Genomic DNA, 14,178 nt, shown 5'->3' with positions numbered 1-14,178 from the left:
GACCTGGGATTCATGTCGCATTACATCCACCCCCCACCATCTGGCCTGGACTTGCAAAATCCTACCAACTGTCCTGGCTTGAGATAATTCACCCCTCTTTAACCTGGGGTTACCCCTGTCTCTGGATCTGTAAAGACTGAATTACCTGCAAATGCTCGCATTCTAAGCATTGTCTGGCACCTTTGAATTTGTCTATATATATGTTTCTGGAACATACCTCTTCATTCACCTGAGGAAGGAGCAGTGCTCCGAAAGCTAGTGTTTGAAACAAACCTGTTGGACTTTAACCTGGTGTTGTAAGAATTCTTACTGTGCTCACCCCAGTCCAATGCCGGCATCTCCACATCCTTTGGAGATAATAAAGCTGGTTTTGGGCGAGGGGCTTGTTGGTATTTGGGAGTTTGGATAAATGGTACTCTGGGGGCTGGCCATCCAGCTACCTAAGGTTGTTAGTTAACATGAGTGAAGGGAAGGAATATGCAGCTCATATGGTGGGGGGGGCTTTTAAGGTTGAGCTTTGGGGTTTTGTTTTCGTGTTGGATGGGGTTTGGGGGAGAGGAGGGGAGACGCTGGTCGATGCTGGCTAGGCTGGGTGGGGGTGGTGTTGGTGATGTTAGTGTTGATGGTGTGAGCTGGTGAGAGAGGAGGAGAGGAGTGGATTAGTTTTCTGACAGTGACTGGGGATGTTCTTTTGTCATGTTTGGGGATTTGGTGGCCATTTTGGGTGAGCCTGGTGTCGGCTCTCCTTGAGTGGTTGCTGGAATGCCTCATAGGGTTTGGAATGGCTGACCCTGATATGGGAGGCGGTAAACAACACCTCATTTGGCTAGTCAAATGGAATGTAAGGGGATTCAGCAGACCGGTAAAAAGATCATAGGGTGTTTGTGCACCTCAGGGGTTTGAAGGCTGATGTGGTGCTATTACAGGAGACCCATTTGTGGGTTAAAGATCAGTTACGGTTGCAGAAGGGCTGGGTGGGGCAAGTGTTTCATTCAGATTTTGACAGTAGGGCCAGGGCCCAGGATTATAAGGAGGTAGCATTTTCGGCGGCTAAGATTTTGACTGATCAGAATGGGAGACATGTTAAGGTGAGAGGGTTGTTGACAGCAGGGCCGGCCCAAGGCACCGGCAACTCGGGCAGTCGCCCGGGGCGCCATGTGCTAGGGGGCGCCAGACTCGGGTCCCGCGCATGCGCAGTTGGGCCGGTGCCAAATGCGCATGCGCGGTGGCCGCCCTCCCCCAGGGCGGCCCCCTCCGACCCCCCCCCCCCTCGGCCATGCCCCCGCGCCTCGGGCCCGCCCCCCTCGCCTCCGGCTCGCCTTGGGCCCGCCCCGGGCCCGCCCACCCCGCCTCGGGCCCGCCCACCCCGCCTCCGGCCCGCCCACCCCGCCTCCGGCCCGCCGCCCCCCCCCCCCCGCCTCGGGCTCGGCCCCCCCCCGCCTCGGGCTCGGCCCCCCCCCTCCTCGCCCCCCCCTCCTCGGCCCCGCCCCCCTCGGCCCCCCCGCCCCCGCCCCCGGCCCCGCCCCCCCTCGGCCCCCCCCCGGCCCGCCCGGCCCCCCCCCCGGTCCCGCCCCCCCCCCCCCCCCCCGAAGGGCGCCGAAGTTCAGCTTGCCCGGGGCGCCAGCAACCCTAGGGCCGGCGCTGGTTGACAGGTGCCCGGTGGTGCTGGTCAATGTATATGCTCCAAACTGGGGTGACATGGGCAGCATGGTAGCCCGGTGGCTATCACTGTTGCTTCACAGCGCCAGGTACCCGTGTTCGATTCCCGGCTTGCGTCACTGTACGTGCGGAGTTTGCATGTTCTCCCTGTCTTTTCCCTGCCTGCCAATTTTCAATTGGCTGCAGTCAGCAAAATCCCCATGACTTCCTGACCATGTGCGCACATGACCTGAATTGAGCCCGATGTCAGGAATTCCTCTCTTTTGGTAACTCTGTTTGGTAACTCCAGAGTCCCTTCAGGATTTTCCATAGGCCTATTGATCTCCCAACAGAGCACTTCTCTATGAATCCTGATGAGTTTACTGACTCTAGATTTAACTAGACATGCAAGAAAAATTCCAAGTCTACGTTAAAGGCACGATAATAATGAACCTCAATGCCTGATTATAGAATCATAGAATCCCTACAGTGCAGAAAGTGGCTATTCAGCCCATTGAGTCTGCACCGACAGTTCAAAAGACCACGCTACCTAGGTCCAATCCTCACCCTGTAACCCTATCCTGAAGGCAATTTAAGCCTGACCAATCCACCAAACCTGCACACCTTTGGACTGTGAGAGGAAACTGGAGGATCCAGAGGAATCTCACGCAGACAGAGGGAGAACGTGCAAACTCCACACAGACAGTGACCTGAGGTTGAAATGGCGCTGTGAGGCAGCAATGCTAACCACTGTGCCACCTTGCCGTCCCTGTATCGGTGAGCTGTGCTGACCAGGAAAGCTCAGGTATTGGGCGAAATTCTCCGTTGCTGTGTGCGGTTTGCATTCCCATTGGGGGCGCTATTTGTGGAGCAACTCAGGACATGCTGATGGGCTAGCCCTGTGCTGCCTCGAATTCCGATCAATTCCCGGTCCAGCAGGTGTTCTAACCGCTGGGGTCTGGAGTTAGCGGTAAAGAGCCTGGATGCTGGAGCTGTTTTTAAGCGCTCCATTTAACACACCTACTGCAGCCGGCATCCCTCAGTAAGCCAGAGAGTTTTCAATGGTTTTTTAATGTTTTTTTCTGCTCCTCCTCTGCAACAATGGCGGCCAGTGCATGCTTGTAAATATTTTGCACACTCGCGAGACATCCACCTGAGAGGAGCGGAACATCGGAAAGGGCGTACTGTGTCCAACCTGCTAATCACCTTTAAATAAATGTGAATGTTGGTTTTGGGCTAAGGAACTTGTAAAACTGTCACATAATTTGTTCATGGCCTGTTCTGGTGAGTCCCCATTAAAGTTTTAAAGTAATAATTTGCTGTAGACAAAATCAGAATTTAAAACTGGGTACTATATAGCGTATAGTTTGTATTATATCATTGTATCACTCAAGTATGTTCATCTCGTGGTGTTGTTTTACTACTTGTTAGTATTTTAAATTGTGATTTAAAAAAAAATAATTGTGGTCTCATTTGTTTTAGACCAAAGCACAAATGGACAAACTCCAGAAAATCATCTCATCCGAAGGAAGATTTAAGAATCTCAGAGAAACATTGAAAAAGTTAGTTTTGCCTTGAGGTGCCTGAGTCTGTAGAATAAATGTCAGCAATTGCTGAACTTACTTTTTAGATATTTATAGAATCATAGAATTTACAGCGCAGAAGGAGGCCGTTTGACCCATCGAGTCTGCACCGGCCCTTGGAAAGGACACCCCAGCTAAGCCCTACTTCCACCGTAACCCAGTAACCCCACCTAATCTTTTTTGGACACTACAGCAATTTAGCATGGTCAATTCACCTAACCTGCACATCGTTGGGGACAATCTTTATGTCTCAGTCTGCAACAACTAAGTTATTACAGTCTATTAAGCTTTCCTTGATAAAACAACTTCCCTCTCTTGAAACCCAGTGATTAGCTCCCACCATTCCCCAACAATTAATGAACAGAATCCGTTATATTTGCCTACATCACAGGTAAATGGTTATGTGAACCACTTTGAAATGTTCCGACAAGGTAATAATAAGCCCTATATAAACGCAAAAACCTTTCTTTTTTATTTTCCTAAAGGCATACAATTCAGTAAGATAAGTTGTGATAAAGTGAACCATCCAAAGGCGCATGTAGTATAAAGGGTTAACAGATAGGCTTTGCTAATGTATGATTAGATGATGATGTACTGCTGACATAAGTCAGTCATGTGTTAAACTCAAGAAAGAGAAGTTGGAACAACATGCCTCGGAGCAATATGCCTACTCTGTAACCTGTTTAGATATGACACCAATAACATGCGTTAAGCAGATACCAGAGTCTCTCCAGTAACCAAGTACCATGGCTAGAGTCCATTGATATCGAGGACCATGCCAGAATATAGTATAATGTATCTCAGATTAGCAGAATTCTTCACAAGTTCCCTGTCTGATCTCAGCTATGGACACTGAGAGTAGATGCACTGCAGAGGCATGGAATTAACCAATGTAAGAGCATTGAGGGTGATATTGTTCACTGACAGAGAACTTTCCTACTGTAAAGTTGTGAAACTTTTGAGTGTTGGTGTTCAAAGAGCACTAGCACAAGACATGCAGAAAGTCAGCATGCAGGTGCAACAAGCAATTAGGAAAGCAAATGGCATGTTGGCCTTTATTGTGAGCGAATTTGAGTCCAAGAATAAATAAGTCTTACTGTAATTGTGGTGAGACCACATCTGGATAACTGTGTGCAGTTTTGGTCTCCATATTTAAGAAAGAATACACTCTCATTGGAGGCGGTACCAGAGAAGGATCACTAGATTGGTCACTGAGATGAAGGGATTGTCCAATGATGAAAGGCTCAGAAAATTGGGCTAATATTCTCTGGAAATTAGAAGAATGAAAGATGATCTCGTTGAAGCCTGCAAAGTTCTGAAGAGGTTTGATAGGGTAGACGCTGAGGGTTTGTTTCTGCTCGATGGGAACCTAAAACAAGGAGACACACTCTCAGGATAAAGGGTCAATCATTTAGGGCTGAGATGAGGAGAAATTTCTGCACTCAAATGGTTTGGAACCTTCGGAATCCTCTACCCTGGAGGGTTGTGGATTGTCCTTTGTTGACTACTTTTAAGGCTGGGATGGACAGATTTTTGGTCTCTCAGGGAATCATGGGAAACAGGCAGGAAAATGGAGTGGATGTCCAAGATCAGCCATGATTGTATTGAATGGTGGAGCAGACTTGATGAGCCACACGGTCTACTCCTGCTCATACTTCGGGTGTTCAAAGGGTTTTATGACTAGAGGAGGTTACTTCGATGAAGGACTGAATCAATCACAAGGATGATAATTTAAAAACTGAGACGTTGCTAGCCTGAGAGGTCCATTAGTGAGCATTGGAGTAATGGATGAATGGAACTTAGTGAGAGGCAGGTTAGAGAGAGCAGCGTTTTAGATGAGATTACATTTATGGTTCAAATGTATTCACTACAAAAGATGCTTTCTGTTTTGCTGAAAACTCTTGGGCTGGATCCTCCGTTTGGGAGACTATGGGCTGGATCTCCGAATTTGCAAAAAGTCGGCACTGTCCCGTACTGATGCTCCACCCGGTGGGGGGCTAGCAGCCGTGCCAAGTGGGTTTACCTGCAGTTACAGACGCAGAATAGCTGGGTCCATGGCCATGCACGTGCACGGCGGTGGCCTGCGCCGACTGCACCGTACAACATGGCGCCGGTGCCGGTGGACCCAGCCTGCCAGATAGTGCCCCCCTATAATTCCCCATGCCATTCCCAGACCACCCCCCACCAGTCCCCCAACCCCCACCGAAGCGCCCCTGACTGTGGGGGCGCTGGACATGGTCGGCAGCCTTCCACGTGTGGTCCCTGAAAATTGAAAGGACACGCGACCGTACCATTGGGAAGTCAGCCCATTGGGGTCAGAGCATCGGGGAGGGCCTCAGGTGATGTCCTGACGCCGTACCAACGGCGTGCAGTGTACACCTCGAGTATGCCTTTTTTGACGGGGCGGAGCATCTGACGATCGGCGCTGTCTCCAATCCAGCATAGAAACGGATTCTGCAGCCAATAGGCGTAAGCAATTTCGGCATTGGCAATCGAACAATCCCGCCCTATGTTCTCCCACCAGAGCTGAATGGCTTCTCTTTCACGTTGGCGCTGGGAGTGACACCCAGAAGCTATTCAGTGTCCCTTGTCATGCAAATCTATGAGTGTTGGAGATCGCAAATCCCACTGTTGGTCCGCCATTTGATAGTGAGACCCGGTGGCTTGCCCCCCTCCCCCCCGCAACACAAATTTCCCCCTCTCGCCCCAAAAAGTAGGGGCATCTTCCCTCCCAACCCCTACTGTGGAAATTGCTGAGTCACCCCCCCATCCCGGATGAGCCGACAACCACCTCTCACGACCCACCACCTCCCATCAAAGACTCCCACCAGAGACAACCCCATCAGAGACCCCCAGACCAGAGACCCCCCCATTAGAGACCCCCATAAAAGACCTCAATCAGACACCCCCACCTGACCCCCACCAGAAACCTCTACCGGAGACCTGGACCAGAGACCCCTACCAGAAACACAACCATCTCTGCCTTGAACATACTTAATGATCCAGCCCCTACAGCCTTCTGTGGTACAGAATTCCAAAGACTCACCACTTTGCAAGAGAAAAAAATCCTCCTAATTTCTGTCTTAAATGGGCCACCCCTTACTCTGAGGTTATGATGTTATCTATGACGAAATAGCCTGACAATACGTATGACTAGATTCACACATGCAATACTTTTGCTAAGTCATTGGAAGCTTCTGCCTGGAAAGCATGATTTAATCCCTTTCAGAGAACTAAGGAGTAACATGTAGGGGACAGCATTATCAAACCTATACAGCCATTCTGACATAGTTGTAGATGCAAAACATTTTCATGGGTTTAGTCATAGAGTCGTAGAAGTTTGCCGCACAGAAACGGCCCATCGAGTCTGCACCGGTCAAAAACAACCAACTAACTATTCTAATCCCATTTTCCAGCACTTGGCCTTGGCATTGCAAATGCATATCTAAATACTTTAAAGTGTTATGGGGGTCTCTGCCTCAACCACACTATCAGACAGTGAGTTCCAGATTCCCACCACCTTCGAGGTGAAAAGGTTTTTCCTCACATCCTCTTTAAACCTCCTGCCACTTACCTAAAATATTTGCCCCCTGGTCATTGATCTCTCCACCAAGGGGAAATGCTTGTTCCTGTCTACTCTATCTAGACCCCTCATAATTTTATACATCTCAATCAGGTCCCCTCAAAGTTTCCTCTACTCCAAGGAAAACATCCTCAGTCTATCCAATCTCTCTTCATAACTACAACTCTCCAGTCCAGGAACACCCTGGTAAATCTCCTCTGCACCCTTTCAGTGAACTCTCCTATAATGTGGATTCCAGAACTGCTCACAATACTCTAGCTGTGGCCTAACCGGCATTTTACACAGTTCCAGGATAACCTCTCAGCTTTTAAACTCTATGGGCGGAATTCTCCGCTCCCCACGCGGCCTGGGAGAATCGCAGGAGGGCTTCCCGACATTTTGTCCGCCCCCCCTGGCGCCCCCGCGATTCTCCCCCCCCCCCCCCCCCCCTTGGAAAAATCGGTGCTCGCCGTTTTTCACAGCAAACGGCGAATCTCCGAGCCCGATGGGCCGAGCGGCCGGCCCTTCACGCCCGTTTCACCATGGCAGCAACCACACCTGGTCGCTGCATTCGTGAAAGGGCGCCAGATGCCCGTTTGGGGCATCTAGGGGCCCGATTTGGACGGGAGCACCGCGACTGTGCTCCGGAGGGGACAGGCCCGCGATCGGTGCCCACCGATCATCGGGCCAGCATCCAAAACGGACGCACTCTTTCCCCTCCGCCGCCCAGCAAGATCAAGCGTCTTGCCGGGCGGCGATGGAGAAAGACGGCACCGCACATGCGCGGGTTCGTGCCGTCTGCGCGGTGATGTCTTCCGCGCATGCACAGGTTGGAACCGGCAACCCGCGCATGCGCGGATGACATCATGAAAAGCGCCGTTCGCACGTCATTTCAAGCGCCCGAGGTCGCGGCCGGGAACGACGGGGGCCCGCTCCTAGCCCCCTGGGTGGGGGTGAATTAGGTGCGGGGAGCGGGCCCCGAGGCCGTCGTGAACCACGGTTGAGTTCACGACGGCCTCCGCGATTTTTGGCCTTGGCGGAGAATACCGCCCTATGCCTCGGTTAATAAAGGCAAGTATACCATTTGCCCTCTTAGCCACTGTATCCACCTGCCCTGTTACCTTAAGGGACCACTATACATGTACACCAATGCCCCTTTGATCCTTGGTGCTTCCCAGGGTCCTACCCTTAATCATGTATTTCCTTGCCTTGTTGTCCTGTCCAAGTGCATCACCTCACATTTATCTGGATTGAATTCCATTTGTCATTGATCCGCCCATTTGACCAGACCGTCAATATCTTCTTGTAATCTAAGGCTATCCTCCTCACTATTTACCGCACCACCAATTTTTGTATCATTCACAAACTTATTGACGTCCTAAATTCATATCTAAATCATTTACATAAACCACAAACAGCAAAGGCCTCAACACTGATCCCTGTGGGACCCCACAGGACACAGATGTCCAGTCAGAAAAACACCACTCGGCCATCACTCTCTGTTTCCTGCCAACTCTGGATCCAATTTGCCAAATTGCCTTGGATCCCAAGGGCTCATACCTTCACTATCAGTCTCCCATGTGGGACCTTATCAAAAGCCTTGCTGAAGTCCAAGGAGACCACGTCAAATACATTTCCCTCATCTACACACTCGGTCACCTCATTGAAAAATTCAATCAAGTTGGTCAGACATGACCTCTCATTGTGTTCTTGAAGTTTGTGTTTTATTCTCTTTGGTGAGCTGCTACCTCCAAATTTATTTTCAAAGACTAAGCTGAAGCTGGAAATGCAGTAATCAACCTTCTGAGACTCTGGGCTGGTTTCTCTGCGCGCCCCCCCCCCCCCCCCCCACCCACCCCCCGCCAGCCGCGTGTTTCTTGGCTGCGCGCCGATCACTGGCTTCGGGATTCTATCTTCCCCGCCGCTTGTCATTGGGATTTCCCGTTGAAGCCACCCCACGCCGCCTCAAAACCCACTGGCAGGGTTGCGCTGTCAGTGGGAAAAGTGAAGCTCAAAGACAGAAGAATTCCGGCCACTGTTTGAATTATTATACTGGAACTTGAATATTAATTAGCCATATGTCATGTTACAGACATTAAAAATATGCTTTAAATATGTCATGTACCCTGTGAGCAATCTTGCTTGTGTCCATCTTTTAAAACGAGCTTCTCTATTTAATCAAATTACATGGCATCGATATATACATAAATTAACGATAGCCATTAAATGTTAACCCTTTGCCTGTCTTCCATTACAGTTGTAATCCACCCTGTGTTCCCTATCTTGGGATGTATTTGACTGATCTAGCATTTATAGAAGAGGGTACACCAAATTTTACTGAAGAAGGTCTTGTAAACTTTTCCAAAATGAGAATGGTGAGTAAAGTCTATGTCACGAGATGTTGGCTACTTTGCTTCCATAAAAAACAACGAAGTGTCTAGACGATTTTGGAGATGCACAGCAGAGCATAAATGGGTGACATAATAGTTCACTGATAACTGCCGATCACAATATTAGTAATAGCACATTAACCCGTTTGTATGAAATACCTTTGTTCTTTAGCTTCAGAAAATTACCTGGGAATTTCTGGGCCAGGTAAATGCCGGTCTAAATGTGGCAAAGTGGAGTTTGACCCATCTTCCATCAGGGCCAAGAATACATCAAAGTCATTCACATAACCAGGATAGACTGGCCAGGACAGAGTGATTTACATAACTAGGGTAGACTGTCTGGGACAGAGTGATTTACATAACCAGGGTAGGCTGCCTGAGACAGAGTGATTTACATAACCAGGATAGACTGCCTGAGACAGAGTGATTTACATAACTAGGGTAGGCTGTCTGGGACAGAGTGATTTACATAACCAGGGTAGGCTGCCTGGGACAGAGTGATTTACATAACCAGGGTAGGCTGCCTGAGACAGAGTGATTTACATAACCAGGGTAGGCTGCCTGGGACAGAGTGATTTACATAACCAGGGTAGGCTGCCTGGGACAGAGTGATTTACATAACCAGGGTAAGCTGCCTGGGACAGAGTGATTTACATAACCAGGATAGACTGCCTGAGACAGAGTGATTTACATAACCAGTACTGTATAAACTGCCTGGGACAGAGTGATTTACATAACCAGGGTAGGCTGCCTGGGACAGAGTGATTTACATAACCAGGGTAGGCTGCCTGGGACAGAGTGATTTACATAACCAGGGTAGGCTGCCTGAGAGAGTGATTTACATAACCAGGATAGACTGCCTGAGACAGAGTGATTTACATAACCAGGGTAGGCTGCCTGGGACAGAGTGATTTACATAACCAGGGTAGGCTGCCTGAGAGAGTGATTTACATAACCAGGATAGACTGCCTGGGACAGAGTGATTTACATAACCAGGGTAGGCTGCCTGAGAGAGTGATTTACATAACCAGGGTAGGCTGCCTGGGACAGAGTGATTTACATAACCAGGATAGACTGCCTGAGACAGAGTGATTTACATAACCAGAGTAGGCTGCCTGAGAGAGTGATTTACATAACCAGGGTAGGCTGCCTGGGACAGAGTGATTTACATAACCAGGATAGACTGCCTGAGACAGAGTGATTTACATAACCAGGGTAGGCTGCCTAAGACAGTGATTTACATAACCAGTATAAACTGCCTGGGACAGAGTGATTTACATAACCAGGGTAGGCTGCCTGAGAGAGTGATTTACATAACCAGGGCAGGCTGCCTGGGACAGAGTGATTTACATAACTAGGGTAGGCTGCCTGATACAGAATGAATGATTTACATAACCAGGGTAGACTGCCATGACTTGCAAGCATGCATCAGCGACAGCTGTCCCATCCTTCAAATCTTTTACCAAAGAGAAAATGCTGGAAAATCTCAGTAGGTGTGGCAGCATCTGTAGGGAGAGAAAAGAGCTAACGTTTCGAGTCCAAATAACCTTTTGTCAAAGCTAAAATCTTTTCCTCTTTTAAGGTGGAGTGGAGAACTCCTTAAACCCAAATTGGTGAAGATTTTTTTTAGTCTTTAAATCCCTGTGGTGCAACTCCAATTTGTTAAATATACACAAATTTCTCTCCTTGAAAAGGAGAAATTTAATGGAAAGTCCTTGCTATAATTATGCTAAATCTATGCACATGGCTGAGAAGTATATGCCTAATAGTGTTGTCAAGACATTGGTTCTACTGATAGGATCTTCATTCCAGACATCTTCAGGAAAAGTGCTGATAAAAAACTTGCATTGTTACTGTGAGTCATATGCGTTTTGTCACTCAGAATCACAGAATCATGACAGTAGAGAAGGACGCCATTTGGCCCATCAAGTCTCTGCTGGATGTCTGAAAGAGCATTCTACCTTGTCCCACTCCTCTGCCTTATCCCCGTAACCTTGCACATCCTTTTTTTTCAGATGGTAATCCAATTATACCTCGATCAAACCTGCCTCCACCACCCTTTCAGGAAGTTCATTCCAGACTCCAACCATCCTCTGGCTGTATCTTTTTTTCTTTATATCACTTCTATTCATTTTGAGTATTATTTTGAACTTGTGCCGTCTAGTTCTTGGTGTGCTCTTGAGAGGGAACAGTTTATCACCATTTGCTCCTCTAAAGTTCACCTCCTGCAGCCAAAGATCATTGCGCTGCGGTATATTGCAACCTTATTTACAAATATTGATTTGTGGACATAAGGATAGAAAATACATATTCTATTTTTGCTCTTCTTAATTAAAAATAATTGTGACTGATAACTGAATTCTTTCATCTAGATATCACATATTATCAGGGAGATACGACAATTCCAACAAACCCCATACAGAATAGATCATCAACCAAAGGTAATCTTGTGTGTACTGTCCATTTTCAGTACCGTTTTAAATTTTGTTGCCAAATTAGATTTTGTTGGATTGTAGATGATTCAACTGCTAGTTTCAGAGAGACACATTTAGATCATAGTTCAGTTCTGGACTGTATGTATTGCATCAAATGTCAGAGGTAGGTGCCTAACCATGTCTGACCAGCATGCAACTATGCTAACAACATTTTAAGTAACCTTGTGTGGTGGTGCACAGCTATTGTTCGAGTTGTCAATTTTCGACAAGAATGCTGAAAAAAACGTGTGGACTTCTTCACGAAAAAGGACAGGCAGTTCAGAGGGCGGAGCACCCCAATGGCCCCATTTAATTTTCAAGTGGCTGGTTGTACACCAGTGTCAATTTATATGTGTAGATAGGAGCATATTGCATTCATGATTTTGTGAATTGTACCCATTGGACTACAGTTGACAATCCTCCCATAGCACTAATCCACCTATAATAAAGCTTTATGGAAGCTAACTCAAGAGTGTGGTTTTGTTGCTGTATTCTCAGGTTTTCACAATTTTTTTTTTAAATTTTAGAGTACCCAATTATTTTTTTTTCCCAATTAAGGGACAATTTAGTGTGGTCAATCTACCTACCCTGCACATCTTTGGGATGTGGAGGTGAAACCCACACAGACACGGGGAGAATGTGCAAACTCCGCACGGACAGTGACCCAGGGCCGAGATTCGAATCGGGTCCTCGGCGCCATAGGCAGCAGTGCGAACCACTTTGCCATCGTGCTGCCCTCAGGTTTTCACAATTAAAGAAGTGTGTATTTGACATTCGGGGTACCATGTACTGGATTTAACTTACTCTTCTAAAGAGCAGCATCAACCCACATTCTGACAGTTTTGTTATCTGGCAGTACTATTAATAATAACCAGCACTAATAAAGCAGGCTGTGTGATGAAAAATTGCTGAAGAAATTTATGTTTAAGTTTAGAAATATGATAAAATCCACTCAAAAGCAGCAGTTTCCAAACATATGTCTACTTCATGTCCCACTGCCATCAATAATCCAGTCTGTTTCTTCAAGCACTGATTACACTTAAATTGGTTGTTCAATGAAATACAATATAGCCACATACAATTGTTCTTTGCATTACTATTTTTGACATTTACCTCCTTGCTGTTGTAGGTCATTCAATACTTACTTGACAAGTCAATTATTATGGATGAAGATACACTGTATGGGCTTTCCTTAAAAATTGAACCTAGGCTCCCTGCATGACAGCCAGCATTTTTGTGGCTGCAAAGATTCAGCGGCTTAGTATGACAACCCAGAGTGTACTTGGCATGCTGCATGGAGTGTGACTTATCTACCCTGGAAAAATGTGAGCGTTAGTTTTCCTAAAGGAAAGATGGAGCCTTACAGGAAGGATTGTCTGCCTATCACACATTGGAAGATGGTGAACTTCTGCTTGGGGTGAAAGTTAAAGTCATTCGTATCCAGAAAACCTGACATTATGAGAAGAGCATAATTTCTGCAGAATGGAAAAAGCGAGAAGTCAAAAGGAAAGTCATTATTTATAAATTTTTAAAAACAAAGATGTTATAGCGTGCACAACAAGTGGCAGGCATTGAGATAACTATGTTCATCTAGAAGCCTGAACATACAACGTGACTCAAATTATTTTCTTCCTAGGAGCTATTTTAGTAGCAAGCGGATTGACTGGTTGTTGGGTCGGCATTTGCTTATCACGCTTGTGTGGTACAGGGGTGCTGAGTTACCTGTCGATCTACGGGACATGAAAACGGAAGGATTTTCAAAATCTCTGTGAGAAATCTATTCCCAAGTAATACCCATGGAGAACGCAATGTTGAGTATCACAGAGCAAAGTGTGAGTGATGGCAAATGCCATTGCTATTCTTAGTGGCTTAAACTGCTCCTCAAACTTGAGTTGAAAAGGTTAAGATATCAATGTGAAAAGATGCACAATTCGAATGGCATGAGCTTTAAAAACATCAGCTTACTGTAACTTTGCAGCTTTGTTGCACACATGATACCATTCATGAACAAGTAATCCTAAAATAGTAATTTAAGGGTATCGCCATTTTTCTATACTTTAACAGGCCTCGGCTTTGTATGTTGTAATGTATTCTGGAATGTTGCGTAGTAAATTTCTATGTGGAATATTGAAAGTTTTTAATATATGCTGATATTTAATCACATCATTGAGTTGCGCTAAGTACTGTGTTATAGGGCTTGCTATGCTTTCCTACTCGAAGTCTTAAAAACCTCTCCAGAAATCTAGAATTAACTCTGCCACAGGCAAGAAGCGGGTCGATAATAAACTTCTGATGATTTTAATAGTATATCACAACATGTTTCTGAAAACAATTATTATTTGATAATCATGAAAATGATTTTTCGAACAATTTAAAAAGTCACGTATCCTTAATGTTAAGGGTTTTGACCAAGACCGACTCCTAAAAATCAAATTTCAAAAGATTTTCTGAAAATGAATTGATTCAATGAACAATGGATGACATTGGGCTGGATTTTGTGGGTCATGGCGGGGTAAGGGAGATGGAATGGG

General features: G+C 46.7%; 1 protein-coding gene across 6 annotated transcripts in view; it reads left to right on the top strand.

The window, feature by feature from the left end:
• rasgrf2b (Ras protein-specific guanine nucleotide-releasing factor 2b) overlaps nt 1-13,954 on the top strand; it is a 293,804-nt gene extending 279,850 nt beyond the window's left edge. For 3 of the 6 annotated variants that reach the window (XM_038805382.1, XM_038805376.1, XM_038805379.1), the window contains 5 exons: nt 3,121-3,200; nt 9,041-9,158; nt 11,189-11,424; nt 11,546-11,614; nt 12,777-13,954. In XM_038805382.1, the coding sequence (XP_038661310.1) occupies nt 3,121-3,200; nt 9,041-9,158; nt 11,189-11,424; nt 11,546-11,600 (489 nt within the window). In that variant the 3' untranslated portion in view covers nt 11,601-11,614; nt 12,777-13,954. The remainder of the gene's footprint in view (nt 1-3,120; nt 3,201-9,040; nt 9,159-11,188; nt 11,425-11,545; nt 11,615-12,776) is intronic. The other 3 variants (XM_038805380.1, XM_038805381.1, XM_038805378.1) reach the window with 2 other exon arrangements.
• Nucleotides 13,955-14,178: the final 224 nt, after the last annotated feature.

Source organism: Scyliorhinus canicula, chromosome 8 (assembly GCF_902713615.1).
Source record: "Scyliorhinus canicula chromosome 8, sScyCan1.1, whole genome shotgun sequence".
Taxonomy (NCBI): domain Eukaryota; kingdom Metazoa; phylum Chordata; class Chondrichthyes; order Carcharhiniformes; family Scyliorhinidae; genus Scyliorhinus; species Scyliorhinus canicula.
The sequence above is the reverse complement of the archived record's forward strand: the minus strand, read 5'-3'. Positions and strand labels throughout refer to the sequence as shown.